The sequence below is a fragment of the Lepus europaeus genome, chromosome 21 (genome assembly GCF_033115175.1).
Source record: "Lepus europaeus isolate LE1 chromosome 21, mLepTim1.pri, whole genome shotgun sequence".
NCBI classification, from domain to species: Eukaryota; Metazoa; Chordata; class Mammalia; order Lagomorpha; family Leporidae; genus Lepus; species Lepus europaeus.
In genome coordinates, this window is record NC_084847.1 from 59,153,651 (window position 1) to 59,177,114 (window position 23,464).

Genomic DNA, 23,464 nt, shown 5'->3' on the forward strand with positions numbered 1-23,464 from the left:
GCGGGCGCTTCCGGGGGCGCGCAGCGCGGCGCCGATGGCGGGGTAAGGGGGTTGGCGGCGTCTGTGTGGGGTCGTCTGCCGCATGTGCGCGGGGATCCGGGAGCGGTGGGAAGACCCCCCCCCCGGGAGCTGGGAGCGGTGGGAAGACACCCACCCCACCCTCCGGGGAGCCGGGAGCGGTGGGAAAACCCCCCCCCCCGGGAGCCAGGAGTGGTGGGAAGACCCTCTCCCCAGCCCCTGACCCAGAAAGGACTGGGGGGGGGGTGAACCCGCGAGGGGCGGGGGAGCCCGGGCAGGTGGCATTGGGGGCGAGGCGGGCTGCAGGTGCAGCAGGTGCGCAGGTGGGCGGGGCTGCGGGTGGCCGGGCTGTGGTTGAGTCTCGGGGTTCGGAGGCTGGGTGTGGGTGTGGGCGGGGTGGGCCCCCCTGGATGGGGGCTTCTCCCCGAGTGGTCACGGGGCGGCCCCTCCGCGTGTGTCCTGACGCCCGCCCGGGGTCTCCCTGGACCTCCGCCGTGTCTTCCGAGGCCCGGAGTGCGTTCTGAAGTCCGCGAGGACGTGGGTTTCGGGGCACACCGGCAGCGCAGGGCGCACACTGAGTGGGGTGCGCCCCGCCTGCCCCGTCTCTGTCGCCAGGTACCTGAAGCTGCTGCGCGCTCCGCTGCGGCGGGGAGCGGTCCAGGCTGCCGGGGGTCGCCGTGAGAGCTGCTCCGGGGCCGGGCACCTGTGGCTGCAGCGGCACCTCCGTGACCCTTTCGTGAAGGCGGCGCGGGCGGAGAGCTACCGCTGCCGCAGCGCCTTCAAGCTCCTGGAGATGGACCGCAAGCACCGGATTCTGCGGCCCGGCCTGCGGGTGCTGGACTGCGGGGCCGCCCCGGGGTCCTGGAGCCAGGTGGCCGTGCAGAGGGTCAACGCGGCAGGCACAGGTGGGACCGCGCGGCCCGCGCTTTTATACTTACAGAGAGAGTTACAGAGACAGACAGGTCTTCCATCCGCTGGTTCACTCCCCAGTGGCTGCAACGGCGGGGCTGGGCCAGGAGCCCAGAGCTTCTTCCAGGTCTCCCACGCAGGTGCAGGGGCCCAAGCACTTGGGCCATCTTCCACTGCTATCCCGGGCCATAGCAGAGAGCTGGATCGGAAGTGGAGCCGCTGGGATGTGACGGGCACCCACATGGGATGCTGGGGTCGCAGGCAGTGCCTTCACCCTTCAGGCCACAGCGCCAGCCCCCGACAGCGCCTTCCCACGGCCCTGATCTGAGGGCGTGCAGGCAGGCTGCTCTCTGCCTCCGGGCACGGGGGTGAGCCCCTCTGGGAAGGCACACAATGGCCACGACGGTTCTTTAGTGATAATGATGAGAAAAACAGGACTTTTTCAAAATCAGAGACAAGGGGCCAGTGTTGTGGGTCAGCCAGTTAAGCTGCTGCCGGCAGTCCCCGCACCTGCTCTCCCTCCACCATGAGCCTTGGTTCGAGTCCCGGCTGCTCTACTCCCCATCCAGCTCCCTGCTGTGGCCTGGGAAAGCAGTAGAAGATGGCCCAAGTCCTTGGGCCCCTGCACCCGCGTGGGAGACCCGGATGGAGCTCCTGGCTCCTGGAGTATTAGCTAGGAATAAAACACATTTGTTCCTTTCTCGTAGGCAGACTGAACTCAAAGTCCTGTGACTTTTTTTATTTAAACATTTATTTGAAAGGCAGAGCATCAGAGAAAGGAGACAGAGAGATCTCACTTTCGCTGGTTCACTCTCTAAGTGGCCACAGTGGCCAAAGCTGGGCCAGGCTGACGCCAGGATCCAGGAGCCCCTTCCTGCTCTCCTATGTGGCTGGCTGAGGCCCAGGCCTTCCCAGGGACGTTGGCAGGAAACTGGATCAGAAGCAGAGCAGCCAGGACCAGAGCCAGCGCTCTGCCATGGGGTGCTGACTTCACGGGCAGCAGTTCCACCCGCTGAGTCACAGCGCCGGTCTCAGCTTCTTAGCCGAGCCACAGCCACGCTCCCAGCCCAGCCACGGCCACGGTCCCAGCTTGTGCAGTGGCCATCGGTCAGGAGAGGGCAGGGGGAGGCTGAGAGCCTCGCAGGTGGGAGGGGGGAACGCTGGCCTTTTATTTCCTGACCAGATGGGGGCAAGAGGCTCCATCCGGGTCTCCCACGTGGGTGCCAGGGGTCCAGACACCTGGGCCATCCTGAGCTGGATTGCAAGTGGAGCAGCCGGGCCTTGAACCAGTGCCCCAGGTGCGGGTCCCTCTCCTGTCTCAGTGACCGACAAGACCATAGCGACCCAGGAACCCTCCCTCGGAGCAAGCCCCTGGCGGTAGAGTGTTGTCAGTCCTGGAGGTGGCCCTGGGTCTGCCTGTCGCTCTCTCTGACCCTGGGACGGTCACTTTCTGCCCTGGCCTTGGTCTGCGAGGCTGGGGGTGGAGCCCGCCGGCCCTGGGTGTAGGATCACACCCTGTGTTGTGTGTGTGCACAGACCCGGGGTGGGTGGTGACCCGGACGCACCCCGTGTGGTGTGTGCGCACAGACCCCGGGGTGGGTGGTGACTCGGACGCGCCCTCTGTTGTGTGTGTGCGCAGACCCCGGGTGGGTGGTGACTTGGACGCGCCCTCTGTTGTGTGTGCGCAGACCCCGGGGTGGCCCTGTGTTGTGTGTGTGCACAGACCCCGGGGTGGGTGGTGACCCGGACGCGCCCCGTGTGGTGTGTGTGCACAGACCCCGGGGTGGGTGGTGACCCGGACGCGCCCCGTGTTGTGTGTGTGCACAGACCCCGGGTGGGTGGTGACTCGGACGCGCCCCGTGTGGTGTGTGTGTGCAGACCCGGGGTGGGTGGTGACTCGGACGCGCCCCGTGTGGTGTGTGTGCGCAGACCCCGGGGTGGGTGGTGACTCGGACGCGCCCCGTGTGGTGTGTGTGCGCAGACCCGGGGTGGGTGGTGACTCGGACGCGCCCCGTGTTGTGTGTGTGCGCAGACCCCGGGTGGGTGGTGACTCGGACGCGCCCCGTGTGGTGTGTGTGTGCAGACCCGGGGTGGGTGGTGACTCGGACGCGCCCCGTGTGGTGTGTGTGCGCAGACCCCGGGGTGGGTGGTGACTCGGACGCGCCCCGTGTGGTGTGTGTGCGCAGACCCGGGGTGGGTGGTGACTCGGACGCGCCCCGTGTTGTGTGTGTGCGCAGACCCCGGGTGGGTGGTGACTCGGACGCGCCCCGTGTGGTGTGTGTGCGCAGACCCCGGGTGGGTGGTGACTCGGACGCGCCCCGTGTGGTGTGTGTGTGCAGACCCGGGGTGGGTGGTGACTCGGACGCGCCCCGTGTGGTGTGTGTGCGCAGACCCCGGGTGGGTGGTGACTCGGACGCGCCCCGTGTGGTGTGTGTGCGCAGACCCCGGGTGGGTGGTGACTCGGACGCGCCCCGGTTGTGTGTGTGCACAGAAACCGGGTGGGTGGTGACTCGGACGCGCCTTTGTTGTGTGTGCGCAGACCCCGGGGTGGGTGGTGACCCGGACGCGCCCCGTGTTGTGTGTGTGCGCAGACCCCGGGGTGGGTGGTGACCCGGACGCGCCCTGTGTGGTGTGTGTGCACAGACCCCGGGATGGGTGGTGACTCGGACGCACCCTGTGTGGTGTGGCCCTGTGTGGTGTGTGTGCACAGACCCCGGGTGGGTGGTGACTCGGACGCGCCCTGTGTTGTGAGTGTGCACAGACCCCGGGGTGGGTGGTGACCCGGACGCACCCTGTGTGGTGTGGCCCTGTGTGGTGTGTGTGCGCAGACCCCGGGTGGGTGGTGACTCGGACGCGCCCCGTGTTGTGTGTGTGCGCAGACCCCGGGTGGGTGGTGACTCGGACGCGCCCCGTGTTGTGAGTGTGCACAGACCCTGGGGTGGGTGGTGACTCGGACGCGCCCCGTGTGGTGTGTGTGCACAGACCCCGGGTGGGTGGTGACTCGGACGCGCCCCGTGTTGTGAGTGTGCACAGACCCCGGGTGGGTGGTGACTCGGACGCGCCCCGTGTTGTGTGTGTGCGCAGACCCCGGGTGGGTGGTGACTCGGACGCGCCCCGTGTTGTGAGTGTGCACAGACCCTGGGGTGGGTGGTGACTCGGACGCGCCCCGTGTTGTGTGTGTGCGCAGACCCCGGGGTGGGTGGTGACCCGGACGCACCCTGTGTGGTGTGGCCCTGTGTGGTGTGTGTGCACAGACCCCGGGGTGGGTGGTGACTCGGACGCGCCCCGTGTGGTGTGTGTGCACAGACCCCGGGGTGGGTGGTGACTCGGACGCGCCCCGTGTGGTGTGTGTGCGCAGACCCCGGGGTGGGTGGTGACCCGGACGCACCCTGTGTGGTGTGGCCCTGTGTGGTGTGTGTGCACAGACCCCGGGGTGGGTGGTGACTCGGACGCGCCCCGTGTGGTGTGTGTGCGCAGACCCCGGGGTGGGTGGTGACTCGGACGCACCCCGTGTGGTGTGTGTGCGCAGACCCCGGGGTGGGTGGTGACCCGGACGCGCCCCGTGTGGTGTGTGTGCACAGACCCCGGGTGGGTGGTGACTCGGACGCGCCCCGTGTGGTGTGTGTGCGCAGACCCCAGGGTGGGTGGTGACTCGGACGCGCCCCGTGTGGTGTGTGTGCGCAGACCCCGGGTGGGTGGTGACTCGGACGCACCCCGTGTTGTGTGTGTGCAGACCTGGGGTGGGTGGTGACTCGGACGCGCCCCGTGTTGTGTGTGTGCGCAGACCCCGGGTGGGTGGTGACTCGGACGCGCCCCGTGTTGTGTGTGTGCACAGACCCCGGGTGGGTGGTGACTCGGACGCGCCCCGTGTGGTGTGTGTGCGCAGACCCCGGGGTGGGTGGTGACTCGGACGCGCTCCGTGTTGTGTGTGTGCACAGACCCCGGGGTGGGTGGTGACCCAGACGCACCCTGTGTGGTGTGGCCCTGTGTGGTGTGTGTGCACAGACCCCGGGGTGGGTGGTGACTCGGACGCGCCCCGTGTGGTGTGTGTGCGCAGACCCCGGGGTGGGTGGTGACTCGGACGCGCCCCGTGTGGTGTGTGTGCGCAGACCCCGGGGTGGGTGGTGACTCGGACGCGCCCCGTGTGGTGTGTGTGCGCAGACCCCGGGGTGGGTGGTGACCCGGACGCGCCCCGTGTGGTGTGGCCCTGTGTGGTGTGTGTGCACAGACCCCGGGGTGGGTGGTGACTCAGACGCGCCCCGTGTGGTGTGTGTGCACAGACCCCGGGGTGGGTGGTGACCCGGACGCACCCTGTGTGGTGTGGCCCTGTGTGGTGTGTGTGCACAGACCCCGGGGTGGGTGGTGACTCAGACGCGCCCCGTGTGGTGTGTGTGCACAGACCCCGGGGTGGGTGGTGACTCAGACGCGCCCCGTGTGGTGTGTGTGTGCAGACCCCGGGTGGGTGGTGACTCGGACGCGCCCCGTGTTGTGTGTGTGCGCAGACCCCGGGTGGGTGGTGACTCGGACGCGCCCCGTGTGGTGTGTGTGCGCAGACCCCGGGGTGGGTGGTGACTCGGACGCGCCCCGTGTTGTGTGTGTGTGCAGACCCCGGGGTGGGTGGTGACTCGGACGCACCCTCTGTGGTGTGTGTGCACAGACCAGGGGTGGACCAGTGTTGTGTGTGTGCACAGACCCGGGGTGGCCCTGTGTTGTGTGTGTGCGCAGACCCCGGGGTGGGTGGTGACTCGGACGCGCCCCGTGTTGTGTGTGTGCGCAGACCCCGGGTGGGTGGTGACTCGGACGCACCCTCTGCAGACCCCAGCTCTCCCGTGGGCTTCGTGCTGGGGGTAGATCTTCTGCACGTCTTCCCCCTGGAGGGAGCGACTTTCCTGTGTCCAGCCGACGTGACGGACCCGGGAGCCTGGCCCAGAATCCGAGAGCTGCTTCCCGGCGGCATGGTGGACGTGGTGCTGAGCGACATGGCGCCCAACGCCACAGGGATCCGGGCCCTGGACCATGACAGGCTTGTCGGCCTCTGCCTGGCCCTGGTGGACCTGGCTCCCGACCTCCTGCAGCCGGGGGGGACCCTGCTTTGTAAAACCTGGGCTGGAAGTCAGAGCCATCGGTTGCAGAGCCGGCTGAGAGAGGAGTTCCTGAGCGTGCGGGCGGTGAAGCCGGAGGCCAGCAGGAAGGAGTCGGCAGAGGTGTACCTGCTGGCCACGCAGCACCGCGGGAGGAAGGGCCGGTGAGGCGGCCCGGCCCGGCTCTGTGCCCCTCCTGACGCCCGGCGTGGCTCTGGGCTGTGGCCTGGAGGTGCGGCAGGACAGGAAGGGAGCCTTTTCTTGTTTAGCACCAGCGAGGAAAGTTTATGTAGGGGCCACAACACACCGCGCTGGACGTGGGGTCTGTGGGGGTGCAGGGCGCGGCCCCACCTTCACCGTCTGCTGGTGGATTTCCGAGAAGCAGGTGTTGGCGTGGCCCCAAGGACACACGGCGCGCGGGGGTCTCCCGGCTGCTCAGCTGCGTGGGTGTGGAGCGGCCTGAGGCCCCCGGCTGGGGCAGGCAGGCCCGGGCTGTGAGTGTGTCCGGGGCCAGGCACTCCGCTACGTGGTTAAGAAGAGTTCCATGCTTTTAAATAAATAATAAAAAAGGCCGAGAATGACTGGTTTCTTTCTTTCTTTGACAGGTAGAGTTGTAGACAGTGAGAGACAGGTCTTCCTTCCGTTGGAGAATCCGAAGCCAGGAACCAGGTGCCTCCTCCTGGTCTCCCAGGGTGCAGGGCCAAGCACTTGGGCCATCCTCCACTGCCCTCCCGGGCCACAGCAGAGAGCTGGCCTGGAAGAGGAGCAGCTGGGACTCGAACCCGGCCCCCACATGGGATGCCGGCGCGGCAGGCGGAGGATTAACCCAGTGCGCCACGGCGCCGGCCCGGGAGAACGGCTGGTTTCTCCCAAGCCCTTTCCTGCAGACCCTGGGGTTCCGTCCTGGAGCAGCCGCGGTCCGCCGCGCCCCGCCCTCCCTCTCCCAGGTCGCCCAAGCTGGGGTCCCCCTGTCCTGGCGGGGCCGGGAGGCGGAGAGGGGTGGGCGCGGCGCGCGGGAGCGCGGGAGCCCAGCCCCCGTGGGCGAGGGGCGCCCCGGCCGGGGTCCCGGGCGCTGGCGCGGTGCCCTGGGGCACACACCCTGCATCCGCACCGAAGGTTACGGTTGTGCGTCCAGGCCGGTGCCGCGGTGGCAAGGCTCGGGGAAAGCGTCAAGGGCGCCGTTCGCGCTCCGGGGCGCGAGTCCCCAGCCCCAGCACGAGCTCCCGCGGCCCCACGCTCCGCGGGCGCGGCTACTCGGTTCTTTACGGCGGGCTTCGCCGAAGTCTCGCGAGAGCCAGCCCCTCGTCTCGCGATAGGCGGGCGCGGGCGGAGCGGAGGGAGATCCGAGCGCCGGCGGCGGGCAGCGGCGGCTGAGGTGAGCGGCCGGCACGGGGGGCGCCTCTCCGGCCCCGGCGCGGGGCGCGGGCTCTGCCGCCTGCTGGGGGCGCCCCCAGGCTTGCCGGCTGCGGGCCCCGGCCCCGCGCTCCCCGGTTCCTGCGGGGTCCGGGCGGGCGTGGCGGCGGGCAGGGTGGGCCGGGGAGCGCCGGTGCTCGCGGAGCGGGAACTGGGGCGGGGGGCGTCGACCCGCCGGGGCTGGACGCGCCCGGGGCCGCAGAGTCCTGGGGGCCCTGCCGTCCGTCCGAGCTCTCGGGCCGGGTGCACCTGCCCGCCGTGGCGCCGGCCCGCGCGGAGGCCGAGGGTCTCCCCGGGCGCTGCCAGCTCCTGCCCCGCCGGGGCTCGCGCCGCCTATCCCAGAGCGGCCCCCCGACGGGCACGGGCTCGGGGCCAGGGCGGACGGCGTCCGGGAGAGCTGGCTCTGACCTTCCCTCCGTCCCCCCAGAGAGCGCGGCCATGGAGGACCTGGGGGAGAACACCACCGTGCTGTCCACCCTGCGGTCTCTGAACAACTTCATTTCGCAGCGGGTGGAGGGCGGCTCCGGGCTGGACGGCCCCAGCTCGGCCCCGGCCTCTCTGCAGATGCAGTACCAGCAGAGCATGCGGGTGAGCGGGCCGGGCTCCGGGGGCGGGCCGGCCTGGGGGGCGGGCCGGCCTGGGGGGGCGAGCGCCTGCGGGGGGCCGGGCCGGCCTGGGGGGCGAGCGCCTGCGGGGGGTCAGGGCAGTGCCGTGGGGGGCGAGCGCCTGCCGTGGGCCCGGGCAGTGCTGGCCGGGTACTTGCTGACCTGTGCTGTGTCCTGAGCCCACGCTGGTGCTGGCCGGGTACCTGCTGACCTGTGCTGTGTCCTGAGCCCACGCTGGTGCTGCCCGGGTACCTGCTGACCTGTCTGTGTCCCTGAGCCCACGCTGGTGCTGCCCGGGTACCTGCTGACCTGTGCTGTGTCCTGAGCCCACGCTGGTGCTGCCCGGGTACCTGCTGACCTGTCTGTGTCCCTGAGCCCACGCTGGTGCTGCCCGGGTACCTGCTGACCTGTGCTGTGTCCTGAGCCCACGCTGGTGCTGCCCGGGTACCTGCTGACCTGTGCTGTGTCCTGAGCCCGTGCTGGTGCTGCCCGGGTACCTGCTGACCTGTCTGTGTCCCTGAGCCCACGCTGGTGCTGCCCGGGTACCTGCTGACCTGTGCTGTGTCCTGAGCCCACGCTGGTGCTGCCCGGGTACCTGCTGACCTGTGCTGTGTCCTGAGCCCACGCTGCCCGGGTACCTGCTGACCTGTGCTGTGTCCTGAGCCCGTGCTGGTGCTGCCCGGGTACCTGCTGACCTGTGCTGTGTCCTGAGCCCACGCTGGTGCTGCCCGGGTACCTGCTGACCTGTGCTGTGTCCTGAGCCCACGCTGGTGCTGGCCGGGTACCTGCTGACCTGTCTGTGTCCCTGAGCCCACGCTGGTGCTGCCCGGGTACCTGCTGACCTGTGCTGTGTCCTGAGCCCACGCTGGTGCTGCCCGGGTACCTGCTGACCTGTGCTGTGTCCTGAGCCCACGCTGGTGCTGGCCGGGTACTTGCTGACCTGTGCTGTGTCCTGAGCCCACGCTGGTGCTGGCCGGGTACCTGCTGACCTGTGCTGTGTCCTGAGCCCACGCTGGTGCTGCCCGGGTACCTGCTGACCTGTCTGTGTCCCTGAGCCCACGCTGGTGCTGCCCGGGTACCTGCTGACCTGTGCTGTGTCCTGAGCCCACGCTGGTGCTGCCCGGGTACCTGCTGACCTGTGCTGTGTCCTGAGCCCACGCTGGTGCTGCCCGGGTACCTGCTGACCTGTGCTGTGTCCTGAGCCCACGCTGCCCGGGTACCTGCTGACCTGTGCTGTGTCCCTGAGCCCACGCTGCCCGGGTACCTGCTGACCTGTGCTGTGTCCCTGAGCCCACGCTGCCCGGGTACTTGCTGACCTGTGCTGTGTCCTGAGCCCACGCTGGTGCTGGCCGGGTACCTGATGACCTGTCTGTGTCCTGAGCCCACGCTGGTGCTGCCCGGGTACCTGCTGACCTGTGCTGTGTCCTGAGCCCGTGCTAGTGCTGCCCGGGTACCTGCTGACCTGTGCTGTGTCCTGAGCCCACGCTGGTGCTGCCCGGGTACCTGCTGACCTGTGCTGTGTCCTGAGCCCACGCTGCCCGGGTACCTGCTGACCTGTGCTGTGTCCTGAGCCCACGCTGCCCGGGTACCTGCTGACCTGTCTGTGTCCTGAGCCCACGCTGGTGCTGGCCGGGTACCTGCTGACCTGTGCTGTGTCCTGAGCCCACGCTGCCCGGGTACCTGCTGACCTGTGCTGTGTCCTGAGCCCACGCTGGTGCTGCCCGGGTACCTGCTGACCTGTGCTGTGTCCTGAGCCCGTGCTAGTGCTGCCCGGGTACCTGCTGACCTGTGCTGTGTCCTGAGCCCACGCTGGTGCTGCCCGGGTACCTGCTGACCTGTGCTGTGTCCTGAGCCCACGCTGCCCGGGTACCTGCTGACCTGTGCTGTGTCCTGAGCCCACGCTGCCCGGGTACCTGCTGACCTGTCTGTGTCCTGAGCCCACGCTGGTGCTGGCCGGGTACCTGCTGACCTGTGCTGTGTCCTGAGCCCGTGCTGGTGCTGGCCGGGTGCCTGCTGACCTGTGCTGTGTCCTGAGCCCGTGCTGGTGCTGGCCGGGTACCTGCTGACCTGTGCTGTGTCCTGAGCCCGTGCTGGTGCTGGCCGGGTACCTGCTGACCTGTCTGTGTCCTGAGCCCACGCTGGTGCTGCCCGGGTACCTGCTGACCTGTGCTGTGTCCTGAGCCCACGCTGCCCGGGTACTTGCTGACCTGTGCTGTGTCCTGAGCCCACGCTGGTGCTGGCCGGGTACCTGCTGACCTGTGCTGTGTCCTGAGCCCACGCTGGTGCTGGCCGGGTACCTGCTGACCTGTGCTGTGTCCTGAGCCCGTGCTGGTGCTGCCCGGGTACCTGCTGACCTGTGCTGTGTCCTGAGCCCGTGCTGGTGCTGCCCGGGTACCTGCTGACCTGTGCTGTGTCCTGAGCCCGTGCTGGTGCTGGCCGGGTACCTGCTGACCTGTCTGTGTCCTGAGCCCACGCTGGTGCTGCCCGGGTACCTGCTGACCTGTGCTGTGTCCTGAGCCCACGCTGCCCGGGTACTTGCTGACCTGTGCTGTGTCCTGAGCCCACGCTGGTGCTGGCCGGGTACCTGCTGACCTGTGCTGTGTCCTGAGCCCACGCTGGTGCTGGCCGGGTACCTGCTGACCTGTGCTGTGTCCTGAGCCCACGCTGGTGCTGGCCGGGTGCCTGCTGACCTGTGCTGTGTCCTGAGCCCATGCTGGTGCTGGCCGGGTACCTGCTGACCTGTGCTGTGTCCTGAGCCCACGCTGCCCGGGTACCTGCTGACCTGTGCTGTGTCCTGAGCCCACGCTGGTGCTGGCCTGGTACCTGCTGACCTGTGCTGTGTCCTGAGCCCACGCTGGTGCTGCCCGGGTACCTGCTGACCTGTGCTGTGTCCTGAGCCCGCACTGGTGCTGGCCGGGTACCTGCTGCCAGATGGCTGCAACGGCCAGAGCTGTACCAATGCGAAGCCAGGAGCCAGGTGTCCCACGTGGGTGCAGGGGCCCAAAGACTTGGGCCGTCTTCTACTGCTTTCCTAGATCATAGCGCAGAGCTGGATTGGAAGAGGAGCAGCCGGGTCTCGAACTGGTGCTGCAGCGGCTTTACCGGCTATGCTACAGCGCCAGGCTTCCCCCAGTGTGTGTAAATATGAGCTGGGTGGGCCTGGGCCAGGCACAGGATGAGGTGTGAGTCCTGTGCCCCTGGAGGTGGGGCGCGCTTGTCTCCAGAGAAGCCGACTTGGCTGCAGCCCAGGAGGCCTGGTGGGGTGGATCTAGGACCCTCCGGTGCCAGCGGGCGGAGCTGAAGCGAGGGGACCTACAGGCCGGGGAGGCGCTGGCGCCTGCCTCCCGCCAGGCTCTCGGCCTTGGCGCTGCCCACCCTGGGCTGGTCGCAGGGTGTTGATGGTGCCCCTGGCAGCTGCCCCCTGGAGGCCGGTGGTGGACGTATGGGGCGCACCCCCTGTGAGAAGCAGAAGTGTCTCCGGACGGTGCCAGCCGCCCCGGCTGTGGGGCGCCACCCAGCAGCTCGGTGATTCTCAGACTTTGGAGAATGCCCGCCCCTCCCCGTCCCTCCCCGTCCCTGAGAACAGAACCAGGTGGGGGCAGGCTTTGAGGACGCCGTGAGTCAGGAGGTGTGCAGCCCGGGGCTCTGCACTGGCGGTGCTGCCAGTGTGAGGCTCGCTCGCATGTGGGCTCCGTGGCAGTGTTTGGTGTGTCTTCCGGGCTCATCTGTGTTCCCCTGCTTCTCTGGGGTGGGCACACTGTGAGGGGCCTCCGAGCGCCGGCCCCTGGCGGACACCGCACCTGCTTCCCCAGCTGGCTGCTGTTGCAGCGGGATTCTGTGGGCCGAATTCAGCGCCCAGGTGCCTTATCCTTAAGACAGGGAGGTTACTGGGTGAGCCCGGCCTAATTGTACGAGCCCTTTGAAAAGACTGGGTGCAGAGGCCGGCGCTGTGGCATAGCGGGTGAAGCTGCCCCACGCAGTGCCGGCATCCCACATGGGCGCTGGTTGAAGTCCTGGCTGCTCCACTTCCGATCCAGCTCTCTGCTGTGGCCTGGGAAAGCAGTGGGAGATGGCCCACGTCCTTGGGCCCCTGTGCCCGTGTGGGAGGCCCGGAAGCAGCTCCTGGCTTCGGATCGGCTCAGCCCCACTTACTGAGTCCATCTGGGGAGTGGACCAGCGGATGGAGACCTCTCTCCCTCTCTGCCTCTGCTTCTCTGTAGCTCTGCCTTTCAAATAAATAAAATCTTTAAAAAGAAAAAAACTGCAAGCGAGAGGCTGCCATGATGTCTCTGCTACCCGTGTGGCGGCCCCGAGTGCAGCTGCCTGGCCCCCGCAGTTGCCGGTGTTTGGGGAGTAAACCAGAAACCAGTATCCTGTCTGTCTGTCTCTGTGTTGGTCTGCCTTTCAAGAAGAAAGCACAGGGAGGTGTCCAAGCCGGACTGGACTTGGAGGGGGCCTCGTGGCAGGGCCCGGGGGAGCTTCCCATCGCCACTGGCAGCCCAGGCCAGCGGGGAGGTGGGCCGCCGGGTCAGCGCAGGGCCGGCCCGGGACCGGTGGAGCCACTGGCATGTTGGACACGCTTCCTGAGCCTGCTCCTTTGCTTTGTTGGCCCTGCTCAGCTGGAGGAAAGAGCAGAACAGATCCGTTCCAAGTCCTACCTCATCCAGGTGGAGCGGGAGAAGATGCAGATGGAGCTGAGCCACAAGAGAGCCCGCGTGGAGCTGGAGAGGGCGGCCAGCACCAGCGCCAGGAACTGTGAGGTGGGTGCCGGTCTGCGTGCCGGGGCAGGCCTGCCGTCCCTCCCCGGTCCCTGCCCGTCCCTCCCCGGTCCCTGCCCCGTCCCTGCCCCGTCCCTGCTCCATCCCTCCCCATCCCTCCCCGTCCCTGAGAACAGAACCAGGTGGGGGCAGGGCCTGCCCCATCCCTGCCCTGTCCCTGCCCCGTCCCTGCTCCATCCCTCCCCGTCCCTCCCCGTCCTTCCCGGTCCCTGCCCCGTCCCTGTCCTGTCCCTGCCCCCTCCCTGCCCCGTCCCTGAGAACAGAACCAGGTGGGGGCAGGCCTGCCCGTCCCTGAGAGCAGAACCAGGTGGGGGCAGGGCCTGCCTGTCCCTGAGAGCAGAACCAGGTGGGGGCAGGGCCTGCCCCATCCCTCCCCAGTCCCTGCCCTGTCCCTGCCCCCTCCCTGCCCCATCCCTGCCCCATCCCTGAGAGCAGAACCAGGTGGGGGCAGGGCCTGCCCCATCCCTCCCCAGTCCCTGTCCTGTCCCTGCCCCCTCCCTGCCCCATCCCTGAGAGCAGAGCCAGGTGGGGGCAGAGCCTGCCGTCCCTCCCCGGTCCCTGCCCCGTCCCTGCCCCGTCCCTGCCCCGTCCCTGAGAACAGAACTAGCCCTCTGGAAACCTGCGGTGCTCAGTGTTGGGGATGCCAGGGCGTTTCATCTGAGGCCATCTGATGGTGTGAGTCCAGCATCACCTGTGCCCCATGTCCCGGAGGAGGGTGGCCTGAAGCAGAGGACAGTCCCTGTCGTGAGGCTGGCACGGGCAGGTGTCCCGGCCAGGCCTCCTGCTTCCCTCTTCCCTGTGAAGGTGTGGCAGGCAGATCTGGCAGAAGTGCCTGGTGGCACGCGGGTGGCAGGCTTAGAAAGTCACCAGTGTGTGAGGGCTTTGGGGGCCAGGCTGGGTCTCGCTGGGATGGCTGTCGCGCCTCAGCGGCCGCTCCGTTTTGTTCCCGGGGTCTGCTGGGCAGCGGGAAGCGCGGCGTGGCTCGGGGGAGGTTTGCTGTGGGCCCTGTCTCTTGTGCCGTGGGTAGCTGTGCCTGCCGGGTCTTCCAGGAAGTGCCGAGCGCGTGTGGAGGTGCTGCCAGCCTTCCAGCAGAGCACGGCGCCGAGCCCTCGGGGCCTCCCTGCCCGGTACCCAGCACGGGTGTCTGGGCCGTCCTGGCCTTGAGCACACTCACACTCCCTGCTCCTAGGGAAGTCGTTGACAACTTGAGGGTGCCACGCTCACAGCAGCCTCCCCGCCAGCATGCAGGGACACTCCACCTGCTGCCTCAGGACCCACCGGGGACCACCCAGTGTGGCCTCTCCCTCCGTGAGGTGGGGGTCGGTCCTGGAGGAGGCGCTGGGCCCCTGGCACGAGGCCATGAGACCGAGGAAGCCGTGGGAGCTGGCGTGGGGCCGCGGCAGAGCGGTTCCTGAGGCAGGCCGTCTCCAGCGCCCGGCTTGTGGCGTGGCCCTCGCGGGTTGCTCGGAGAGTGTCGGAACACGTGAGGGCTGGCCCGGGATCCCGGAAGGTCCCTGCCAGGGAGCTGGCCGACGGAGCTTCTGCCTGTGCGGGTTCCGCCTAGCGAGGGGCCCATCCTCCCCTGCCACAGACTAGCTGCACCCAGGTTGTCACTTTGTTCCCTGGAGTCTTGGGCATCGCCTTGGTTTCTCAGACTGCCAGTTTGGCACTGGGCAGGTGAATGGGGTTTCGGCCTGAAGCCCTGCCTGCCCATGTGCCCGGCGGTCCCTGAGGCCACTCTGGCCTTGACCTGGTGTCCCCAGGCTGCTTTGGAGCTGTGCTGGCAGCTCCTGTGCCCTGGAGCCCCTGCAGGGGCCGCAGTGCTGTGTGTGCCTTTGTTGCAGGGTCCCTGGTCTGGCGCTGCAGCCGCGTGGCCGAGGGTGGGGTGAGCACTTAGCCTGAGGCAGGTGCTGGGAGCAGCCGGTGCTCCTGGGAGGCAGGGCAGGAGGTCCCCGAGTCCAGGTTAGCAGGCTTCGCGCCCGGCCTCCTGCAGCCCCGCCGCCTGCTTCGCGGTCCCCTCTCGGTGGCCGACGCTGAGCCCTACAGGTCCCGTGGGTCACTGGAGGGAGGAGGCTGGACTGAGGCTTCCTGTGTCCCGGCCTCTGCGGCACAACCGTGCAGCCTGCCTGGGGCCCCTGGCGGAGGCTCTGCAGGGTGCTGTGAGATGCTGTGCTTGCACGCTGCTGTCCAGTGCTCCGTCCAGGCCCGCACCTGTCCCGTCGTCAGCCTGCTGGGGGGACACTGGCTCATTCGATGCCAGCCGAGCCTGGTTAGAACCTGCTGGTGCCGCAGTAGCTCTTTCCTCTCCAAGCCAGTTTGGAATTCTGCGTTTCCCTGGCTCCAGCTCCTCCCTGGAGCGGTGGCCTCTGCGTGTGCACGGCGAGGTGGGCATGGCGGCCTGTGCCGTGTCCTCCTGGGCCCTGGGTCCCCACGGCAGCAGGGCCCGTGCCGCCTCGTCCTGGTTCGTCCTGACATGGCCGGCGGCTCTTGCCCCGCTCTTCTCTGGGCCTGGGTGGCCTGTCCCGAGAGGAGGGCGTGGGGTGTGCTCCCAGCGCCCCCTTGGGCTGTCCCCCACGCTGGCCTGTTCTCCCTCTGCACAGCGCGAGGTCGACCGCAATCAGGAGTTGCTGACGCGCATCCGGCAGCTGCAGGAGCGGGAGGCCGCGGCCGAGGGGAAGGTGCAGGAGCAGCGGGAGCGGCACCGCCTGTGCCAGCAGACCCTGGACGCCACCGGCCAGAGGCTGCGGGAGAAGGAGGACGGCCTGGCCGCGGCCGGCGAGGTGGGTGCAGCCCGCGGGCCCGGACCAGCCTGGCACTGCCGGCGAGGTGGGTGCAGCCCGCGGGGCCAGACCAGCCTGGCACTGCCGGTGAGGTGGGTGCAGCCTGCGGGCCCGGGACCAGCCTGGCACTGCCGGCGAGGCGGGTGCAGCCCTCGGGCCCAGACCAGCCTGGCACTGCCGGCGAGGCGGGTGCAGCCCATGGGCCCAGACCAGCCTGGCACTGCCGGCGAGGCGGGTGCAGCCCACGGGCCCAGACCAGCCTGACACTGCCGGCGAGGTGGGTGCAGCCCTCGGGCCCGGGACCAGCCTGGCACTGCCGGCGAGGCGGGTGCAGCCCTCGGGCCCAGACCAGCCTGGCCACTGCCGGCGAGGTGGGTGCAGCCTGCGGGCCCAGACCAGCCTGACACTGCCGGCGAGGTGGGTGCAGCCCTCGGGCCTGGGACCAGCCTGGCCACTGCCGGCGAGGTGGGTGCAGCCGTCGGGCCTGGGAACAGCTTGGCACTGCCGGCGAGGTGGGTGCAGCCCTCGGGCCCGGGACCAGCCTGGCACTGCCGGCGAGGTGGGTGCAGCCTGCGGGCCCGGGACCAGCCTGGCCGCTGCCCGAGGCTGGGCTGCCTGTCCCTGTGCCCAGCGTGTGCGTGTTGTGTCCCACGTCCCATGGGCCCCGTGTCAGCCCCCAGCGTGTGCGTGTCATGTCCCAGTGTCCCATGGGCCCCGTGTCAGCCCCCAGCGTGTGCGTGTCGCGTCCCACGTCCCATGGGCCCCGTGTCAGCCCCCAGCGTGTGCGTGTCACGTCCCACGTCCCATGGGCCCCGTGTCAGCCCCCAGCGTGTGCGTGTCAGTCCCGTGTCCCATGGGCCCTGTGTCAGCCCCCAGCGTGTGCGTGTCACGTCCCAGTGTCCCATGGGCCCCGTGTCAGCCCCCAGCGTGTGCGTGTCGCGTCCCACGTCCCATGGGCCCCGTGTCAGCCCCCAGCGTGTGCGTGTCACAACCCGTGTCCCATGGGCCCCGTGTCAGCCCCCAGCGTGTGCGTGTCACGTCCCAGTCCCATGGGCCCCGTGTCAGCCCCCAGCGTGTACGTGTCGCGTCCCACGTCCCATGGGCCCCGTGTCAGCCCCCAGCGTGTGCGTGTCACGTCCCGTGTCCCATGGGCCCCGTGTCAGCCCCCAGCGTGTGCGTGTCACGTCCCGTGTCCCATGGGCCCCGTGTCAGCCCCCAGCGTGTGCGTGTCACGTCCCGTGTCCCATGGGCCCCGTGTGAGCCCCCAGCGTGTGCGTGTCACGTCCCGTGTCCCAAGGGCCCCGTGTCAGCCCCCAGCGTGTGCGTGTCACGTCCCGTGTCCCATGGGCCCCGTGTCAGCCCCCAGCGTGTGCGTGTCACGTCCCGTGTCCCATGAGCCCAGTGTCAGCCCATGCTCCTCGTGTCTGATGTCTGTCTCCTTTGCTGGTTACTGGGTCGGTCCCTCGCAGTGTGCTACAGTGAGCGTGGGCCGTGTCAGCCCCCAGTGGGCTGTGGGGTGAGAGGCATCCCGTGCGTTCCTGTGCGTGGAGGCTGGGCACGGGCTCTCGGGGACAGGCAGCCGAGTGCTGGGCCTGTGTTTGCAGGACGAGCCGCTTGGGGGGCTGCCCAGCTCCAGTCCCTGTGGCGGGTTTGCTGTGTGGGTTCCCCGGGGGTTTCTGTGTGCCCACGTGTGGGACGCTTCTCAGTGGACCAGCCTTTGTGTTGACTTGAGCCAGGAACGTGGCAGGGGAGGCCATCAGCAGGTCCCGGAGAGGCGCGAGGCGTGCCAAGGGTGGCCCGGAGGGGCCAGCTGGACTGGTGGTCCTGGCGGCTGCTGGCTGGGCTCGGGGCCTGCCTCCCAGGTCCAGCCCTCTGCTCTCTGAGCCCTGCCCAAGTCCCTCACCTCTCGTGGGCCTGGAGGTCAGCTCCGTCCTGTGTGGCGCTGCTGGGCTTGGAGCCTGAGCACAGTGGTGATGCAGGGGGTGTGCGCCCGGTGGACGCTGGGCCCTGGGCATGAAGGCCCGGCTCACCCTGGCTGACGCGCTTCACGTTGCTGGAGGCCCTTGGCAGGGTGTCAGGGCGTGGGGTCCATCGCGTGTGCCTGGGCGTGGGTCTGTCCTCGCCCCGTCGCGGACAAGCCTCGTCTCACTGACAAGCACTGGGACCCCTCGGTGAGCGGCTGCTGTGCCCCCTCTCCACAGACCATCAACGCGTTGAAGGGGAGGGTCTCCGAGCTACAGTGGAGCCTGACGGACCAGGAGGTGCAGCTGAAGCGCCTGGAGTCGGAGAAGCAGGAGCTGGGGGAGCAGCTGGAGCTGCGGCACAGGTGCGAGTGGACGGCCCTGCGGGCTCCGGGGGCGCAGTCCTGCCCGCCCGGCTGCAGGAGGGGCTGGTGCCCAGACCTGGGGGCCCCGAGCCAGAACATGCATGACTGGCAGCCCGCTGGGGCCCTTCGGCCAGGCTGGAGGTCATAGGGTGGGGAAGGTGTGTCCTGGTGCTGGGAACAAGCTGGGCAGAGGCCGGGCGTGACCGGAGCGGATGCAGGGGTGAGGGTGTGGTCAGTCCTGAGCAGCCCGCTGCAGCTGCCCCGGGGCAGGCGGGTGGTGTGGGGTGAGCGGTGTGGGGAGCAGGGGGACCTGGGGGGGGGGGGTCACAGCTGGGAAGGACCTCGCAGGTGGTCTGGGCTTGCCCACCCGCCCTGTGAGGTGAGGAGCAGGGGGGTCGCAGGCTTCACCCCTGCCTTGCCATCCTGTGACAGACAGTGGCAGGAAGCTAACCAGAAGATCCAGGAGCTGCAGGCCAGCCAGGAGGTGAAGGCCGACCAGGACCAGAAGATCAAGGTGAGCCTGCGTCACTGCCTGCAGCAGTGCCAGGGCGTCCCCTGCTGGCAGAAGCCTTTCTGAGCTGGGCTGCACGGGGGTCCTGAGCTGGCTGTGGTGGCCCTGGGCTGTGTGGTGGCCCTGGGCTGTGTGTGGTGGCCCTGGGCTGTGTGTGCTGGCCCTGGGCTGTGTGTGCTGGCCCAGGGCTGTGTGGTGGCCCTGAGCTGTGTGGTGGCCCTGGGCTGTGTGGTGGCCCTGGGCTGTGTGTGGTGGCCCTGGGCTGTGTGTGGTGGCCCTGAGCTGTGTGGTGGCCCTGGGCTGTGTGGTGGCCCTGGGCTGTGTGTGGTGGCCCTGGGCTGTGTGTGCTGGCCCAGGGCTGGCTGTGGTGGCCCTGGGCTGTGTGTGGTGGCCCTGGGCTGTGTGGTGGCCCTGGGCTGTGTGTGCTGGCCCAGGGCTGGCTGTGGTGGCCCTGAGCACACTCAGGGAGAGCAGGGAGCTGCTGGGAAGTGACCTGGAGTGGACTAGAGCCGTCACAGATCTGCCTGCAGCCTGTGCCCGTCTGAGCTGCTTTCCTCACGGCAGAGGTGGTGCTCGAGCCCCACCAGCGGCTCCCTGGCATCAGAGTGGGTGCTGTGGCTCTCGCCTCTACAACCTCCACCTGGCCCCGGGCTGGGGGCTCACCCTCTACCCGGCCCCAGCGTCTGCCCTGCACCCCACTCCCGTCCTGCCTCGTGTTTCCCAGCCCCTGCTTGGCATTGCTGACCCCTTGGGCCTGATGTCCCGTGTCGCTCTGTCCCCTACTGTACCCAGTACCTGGACAAGATGTGGGCTCTGTTAGTGTTTGCTGACTGACTGCCTGATTCCCAGATTGCTACGTTAGCTTGTTGAGTGACTCGTGTCCTGGGGTGACGTGTCTGTCCTCGCTGGTGGCACAGACTGTTGTCACGTGTGTCACTGGCCAACACCTGCCTGTTTACGGGGGACAGTGGGAGCTTTGGTGCTGGGGTCTCTGGGACAGACGGGGAGTAGCTCTGGCTCCTAGAGAACTCTGAGGGAAGGGGCCGCGTGCACGCTGGCTGTGCAGGGTGCGGAGAGAGGGTGGAGGCACGCAGGGGTGGCCGTGTCCTCAGAGCTCGTGCCCAGGGTGCAGCCAGGCTCAAGTGGGCATTCCAGGAGGGGCGGGGCCCAGTCACAGCGTTGTGGGCACTTTTTGGTAACAGCGTCACGTTTGAGAGTGGTTTCAGGCTCACAGCAGGGGTGAGCAGGGCACAGCCTGAGGATCCCGTGTTGTGGCCATTCTGGTCACTGTGGTGGCCCGTCTGTGTTAACATTGTGGCACTTGCAGAGCGGTCCATGGCCCTGATGTCCCATGTCCTCCCCTCGTCCCGGCAGCTGCCGTGGCTCTCGGCTCTCCTGCCTTTGTGGTGGGGCTTTTCCTAGGATGTCGGGTGCAGGGGGTCCTGCTCTGTGTGGCTTCTTCACACTGGCTTCTCCTTCCCAGCAGGGGAGAGGTTTATTTTATTTGAAAGGCAGAGTTACAGAGAGAGACAGACAGATCTTAACATCTACTGGTTCACTCCCCAAATGGCCGCAACACTGGGGCTGGGCCTGGCTCAAGCCAGGAGCCTGGAACTCCATCCTGGCCCCCGTGTGGGTGGCAGGGGCCCGAGTGATGGCGCCGTCGTCTGCTGTGTTCCCAGGCGTCAGAAGCAGGACAGCCAGGACGAACCGGTGCCCGTGAGGGATGCTGGTGCACGGGCGACGCTAACCCGCTGCACCCGCGTTTCCCAGGCTCGGCAGCCCGTTCTTGTCTCCCCTCCCCTCTCTCGCACGCCAGGACTTGGAGCAGAAGCTGTCCCTGCAGGAGCAGGACGCCGTGGTCGTGAGGAGCATGAAGTCGGAGCTGGCGCGGCTCCCCAAGGTGGAGCGGGAGCTGAAGCGGCTGCAGGACGAGAACGCGCACCTGCGGTGAGGGCCGTGGGGACCGTGGGGCCGTCGCGGGGGCCCGCCGTGTCCCCAGGTGGGCGGCTGCCTGAGAGACGGTTTCTGGCCCCCCAGGGAGATGAGTGAGACCAACGGGCTGCTCCAGGAGGAGTTGGAGGGGCTGCAGAGGCGGCTGGCGCGCCAGGAGCAGGTGCAGCAGGCCATGGTGGACTTGGAGCTGGAGAAGGAGGTGAGGCTGAGGCTGCGTGTCCTCGCACCGGCCGTCCCAGGGGATGCCGGCTGCTTCCGTGCCGTCACGGTGGCGTCAGCAGAATAGCGTGAATGCCGGAGCCTGTGACTGACCCTGCGTGAAGAGAGGCTGTGGCCATCTGGGTGTGTGGTGTCAGCACAGGATGCCAGGGGGTGGCTCTGCTGGCTGTGGCCGCCTTTGGGGATGGCCGAGGCTGGAAGGCAGGAGGCGGGCTCTGCCTGGAGCCTCAGTGGGCCCAGCCCTGCCATAGCCTGGGCTCTGCCCGCGGGGACGCGGTGCGGGCTCGGGACCGAGAGCTGTGAGGTCTGACGCTGGCTTGCAGGCTGCCTGGGTGTGCTGATGGGCGTCAGGGTGGGAGTCCCGGGGTGCCGTCGGAGGTGAGAGTGACAGAGCCCGCTGCGGGTGGCTGGGACCCGAGGTGTTCCGTGTGGGAGGTTGCGGCCCCGGGAGGCGGGGAGGAGACCGCAGTTCAGAGATGGCGCCTGTGCACAGCACGTGTGGCTCCGCTGGGGTTTGTTGTCCTCCATACGGCCTCCCGTGCGCACACGCCGCCTCAGGCCTCCGGCTTGCCCAGCACGCCCCAGTGTGGTGGCAGGGTCTGTGCTGCTTGGCCGTTTCTGTGCCATCCCCAGCCCCTGTGTCGGGCCCCAGCCTTTTCCCAGAGTGGCAGTCCAGCTGAGCCCCCCGGGCAGCCCGGCTGTCAGGGCAGGGGCTTCCCTCCCAGGCTGGCATCCCAAGTGAAGTTAGGTTTTCTCTGGAAACAACTTTTCTTAGGAATGAGTCAAGATTGAGGGCCCGAAATCCCACCTCCCGGTTGAGGGTCCTGCGTGGGTGTGCTGCCTTCCTTCCGCTGGGCTCCCTCTGTGCAGCAAGGAGTGGTGATGGTGGCTGCCCCGTGGGTGTGGCATGCCATGTTGGCTGCACCCGCTACCACATGGAGGGCGTGGGAAACACCTGACTGAGTGACGCCCTGGGTAGCCGTGTGTGCTGCGCGCCACGGTGGGGTGGCGGGAGGCTCCCATTCCGGAAGAGCCCTGAGGTCCCCTTACCTTTGGTGTGTGGGTCATGATGGAGGGCAGGCTGGTGATGGGACGGTGTTGACACCCGGCTTGTCCTCTGGGGGCTGACTGCCCCTCTGTGTGGCCGGCTGGTGCAGTTTTCCGTGGGCTGGGGTGTTCGGCCCTCGGGGCGAGTTTGTGTGCCCTGTGGCTTGGCGTTTGGCGGAGCACCTGGAAGATGGAGAGGTGAGCCCTCGGGGCTCAGCACCTGGGTCTGCTCTGTGGGGCACAGGCTCCCTGCACTCATGGTTCCATTTGTTTTAGTTTACTTTTAAAATGGTTTATTTGAAAGGCAGAGTTATAGAGAAGGGGAGAGGGGGAGAGGGAGAGAGGGAGAGAGGTCTTCCATCTGCTGGTTCACTCTCCAGATGGCTGCATCAGCCGGGGCCGCGCCAGGCCAGAGCCAGGAGCTTCATCTGGGTCTGCCTCATGGGTGGCAGGGGCCCAGCTGCTTGGGCCATCTTCTGTGGCTTTCCCAGGCACGTTGGCAGGGAGCTGGATTGGAAATGGAGCAGCCGGGACTCGAGCTTGGGCTTATGTGGGCTGCCAGCACTGCAGGGGGTGGCCTAGCTCTGTTGTGATGCCTGCCCTCTGTACTCCCTTTTCACTTGCTGGGGTTCAGGCTTGAATTCGGGGGCCAGGGAGGGTCCTGGCTGGGGCACGTGGGGTGGGCGTTTGTGGTCCTTGCTGTGAGATGAGCACGGGCCGTTCTGGGGCCGTTGTTAGAATGGTAGGTTTGACGTGGTGATTCCTGGGCCCGCGGTGATGGGGACTTTGCTTTGTCTTTTCAGAGGCTGCTGGCAAAGCTGCAAGGCTGGGAGAGACTGGATGCGGCCACAGGCTTGAACCTCAGGTAGGGAGGCCCTGAGCAGCCGGCTTCTGGTGCTGCTCTCAGCCTGGGCACACGGCCCCTGCCTGCTTGTCCGCTGGGCTGCCGGCGGGAGCCTTTACCCCACCGCGCGGCCAGTGTGGGGGGCAGCGCAAGGCTCTCGGCCGCCTTGGGAGCGTCTTTGTTGAAGGTGGTGGCAGGGTTGTGGTTGTGGATGGATGGAGCAGGTGATGGCTCTGGGGGTCGTTGTTCCTTCTGGGTGACCATCATCTGTCGACACAAGCTGAAGTTTTAGGGTTGAGAGCCGACCCCGGGGAGGAAGCCCTGGGACCGGGGCCGAGCTGGGCACCCACCCCTGGTGCTGGGCCCCTGGCTTGGGTATGTAGTGTGGGCAGGGCTCTCTCCAGGGGCCTGTGTGTGGAGGGGCTGTGCCTGGGGCCTGGGGTGTGTGAAGCGCCCTGCCGCGCCTGCCTGAGGGGTCCTGAGACCTGGAGTCCTAGGGTCCTCCCTGCTGCCGGTGCCGGTGCTGGTGTCGCAGCCGGCCCGTCGTGGTTTTGGCTTCAGGTCGCCGTCACTTGATGCCGCTTCCTCCTCTCCTGCTGTCCACATCACAGAGAGCAGGCCGGGCTGCTGTTTCCTCTTGAAGTGCCGCTGCCGACGCTGGGCGCGTGGAGGGCCTGCCCCGGCAGGCCTGATGCTGTGCGTCCTGCTGTGTTCTGGGCTAATTAACTTCCTGGAAAGGTCTCTCCTGCTCCCAGGGGAGACAACTGACTTCCTGTGGGGAGGGAGCCAGAGGCCGGCGTGTGCCTGAGTGACTGGCCTGTCGCAGTGCAGGGTGCCTGGGGCCTGTGGCGGAGCTGGCGGCTGGCGGCTGCAGCTGGTCATTGTGGGCTGGGGCTGCCGTGCGGCCTGCGCCCTCTGGTCCCTCTTCCCCGCCTGAGCGTGGTGACCGGGCGCTTGTGCGTTGTGTCTGTCCTGCC

The 23,464-nt window shown here is 68.2% G+C and overlaps 2 protein-coding genes across 3 annotated transcripts in view; both read left to right on the forward strand.

The window, feature by feature from the left end:
• Nucleotides 1–7: 7 nt before the first annotated feature.
• On the forward strand, nucleotides 8–6,575 carry MRM2 (mitochondrial rRNA methyltransferase 2). The gene is made up of 3 exons (XM_062179877.1): nucleotides 8–42; nucleotides 634–923; nucleotides 5,743–6,575. The coding sequence occupies exons 1-3, from the start codon at nucleotides 35–37 to the stop codon at nucleotides 6,174–6,176; spliced, it is 732 nt and encodes a 243-aa protein (XP_062035861.1). The 5' UTR covers nucleotides 8–34; the 3' UTR covers nucleotides 6,177–6,575.
• A 756-nt stretch (nucleotides 6,576–7,331) lies between these two features.
• MAD1L1 (mitotic arrest deficient 1 like 1) overlaps nucleotides 7,332–23,464 on the forward strand; it is a 312,783-nt gene continuing 296,650 nt past the window's right edge. For both annotated transcript variants that reach the window (XM_062179870.1, XM_062179871.1), the window contains exons 1-9: nucleotides 7,332–7,383; nucleotides 7,849–8,009; nucleotides 12,646–12,786; nucleotides 15,405–15,584; nucleotides 17,786–17,910; nucleotides 18,343–18,424; nucleotides 20,241–20,371; nucleotides 20,462–20,576; nucleotides 22,447–22,508. In XM_062179870.1, the coding sequence (XP_062035854.1) occupies nucleotides 7,860–8,009; nucleotides 12,646–12,786; nucleotides 15,405–15,584; nucleotides 17,786–17,910; nucleotides 18,343–18,424; nucleotides 20,241–20,371; nucleotides 20,462–20,576; nucleotides 22,447–22,508 (986 nt within the window). In that variant the 5' untranslated portion in view covers nucleotides 7,332–7,383; nucleotides 7,849–7,859. The remainder of the gene's footprint in view (nucleotides 7,384–7,848; nucleotides 8,010–12,645; nucleotides 12,787–15,404; nucleotides 15,585–17,785; nucleotides 17,911–18,342; nucleotides 18,425–20,240; nucleotides 20,372–20,461; nucleotides 20,577–22,446; nucleotides 22,509–23,464) is intronic.

What these genes read in the sequence shown, in the direction of transcription:
- MRM2 (XM_062179877.1), top strand. An exon ending in GGTCAACGCGGCAGGCACAG is followed by an intron (nt 924 to 5,742) that starts GTGGGACCGCGC and finishes CACCCTCTGCAG; the next exon opens with ACCCCAGCTCTCCCGTGGGC.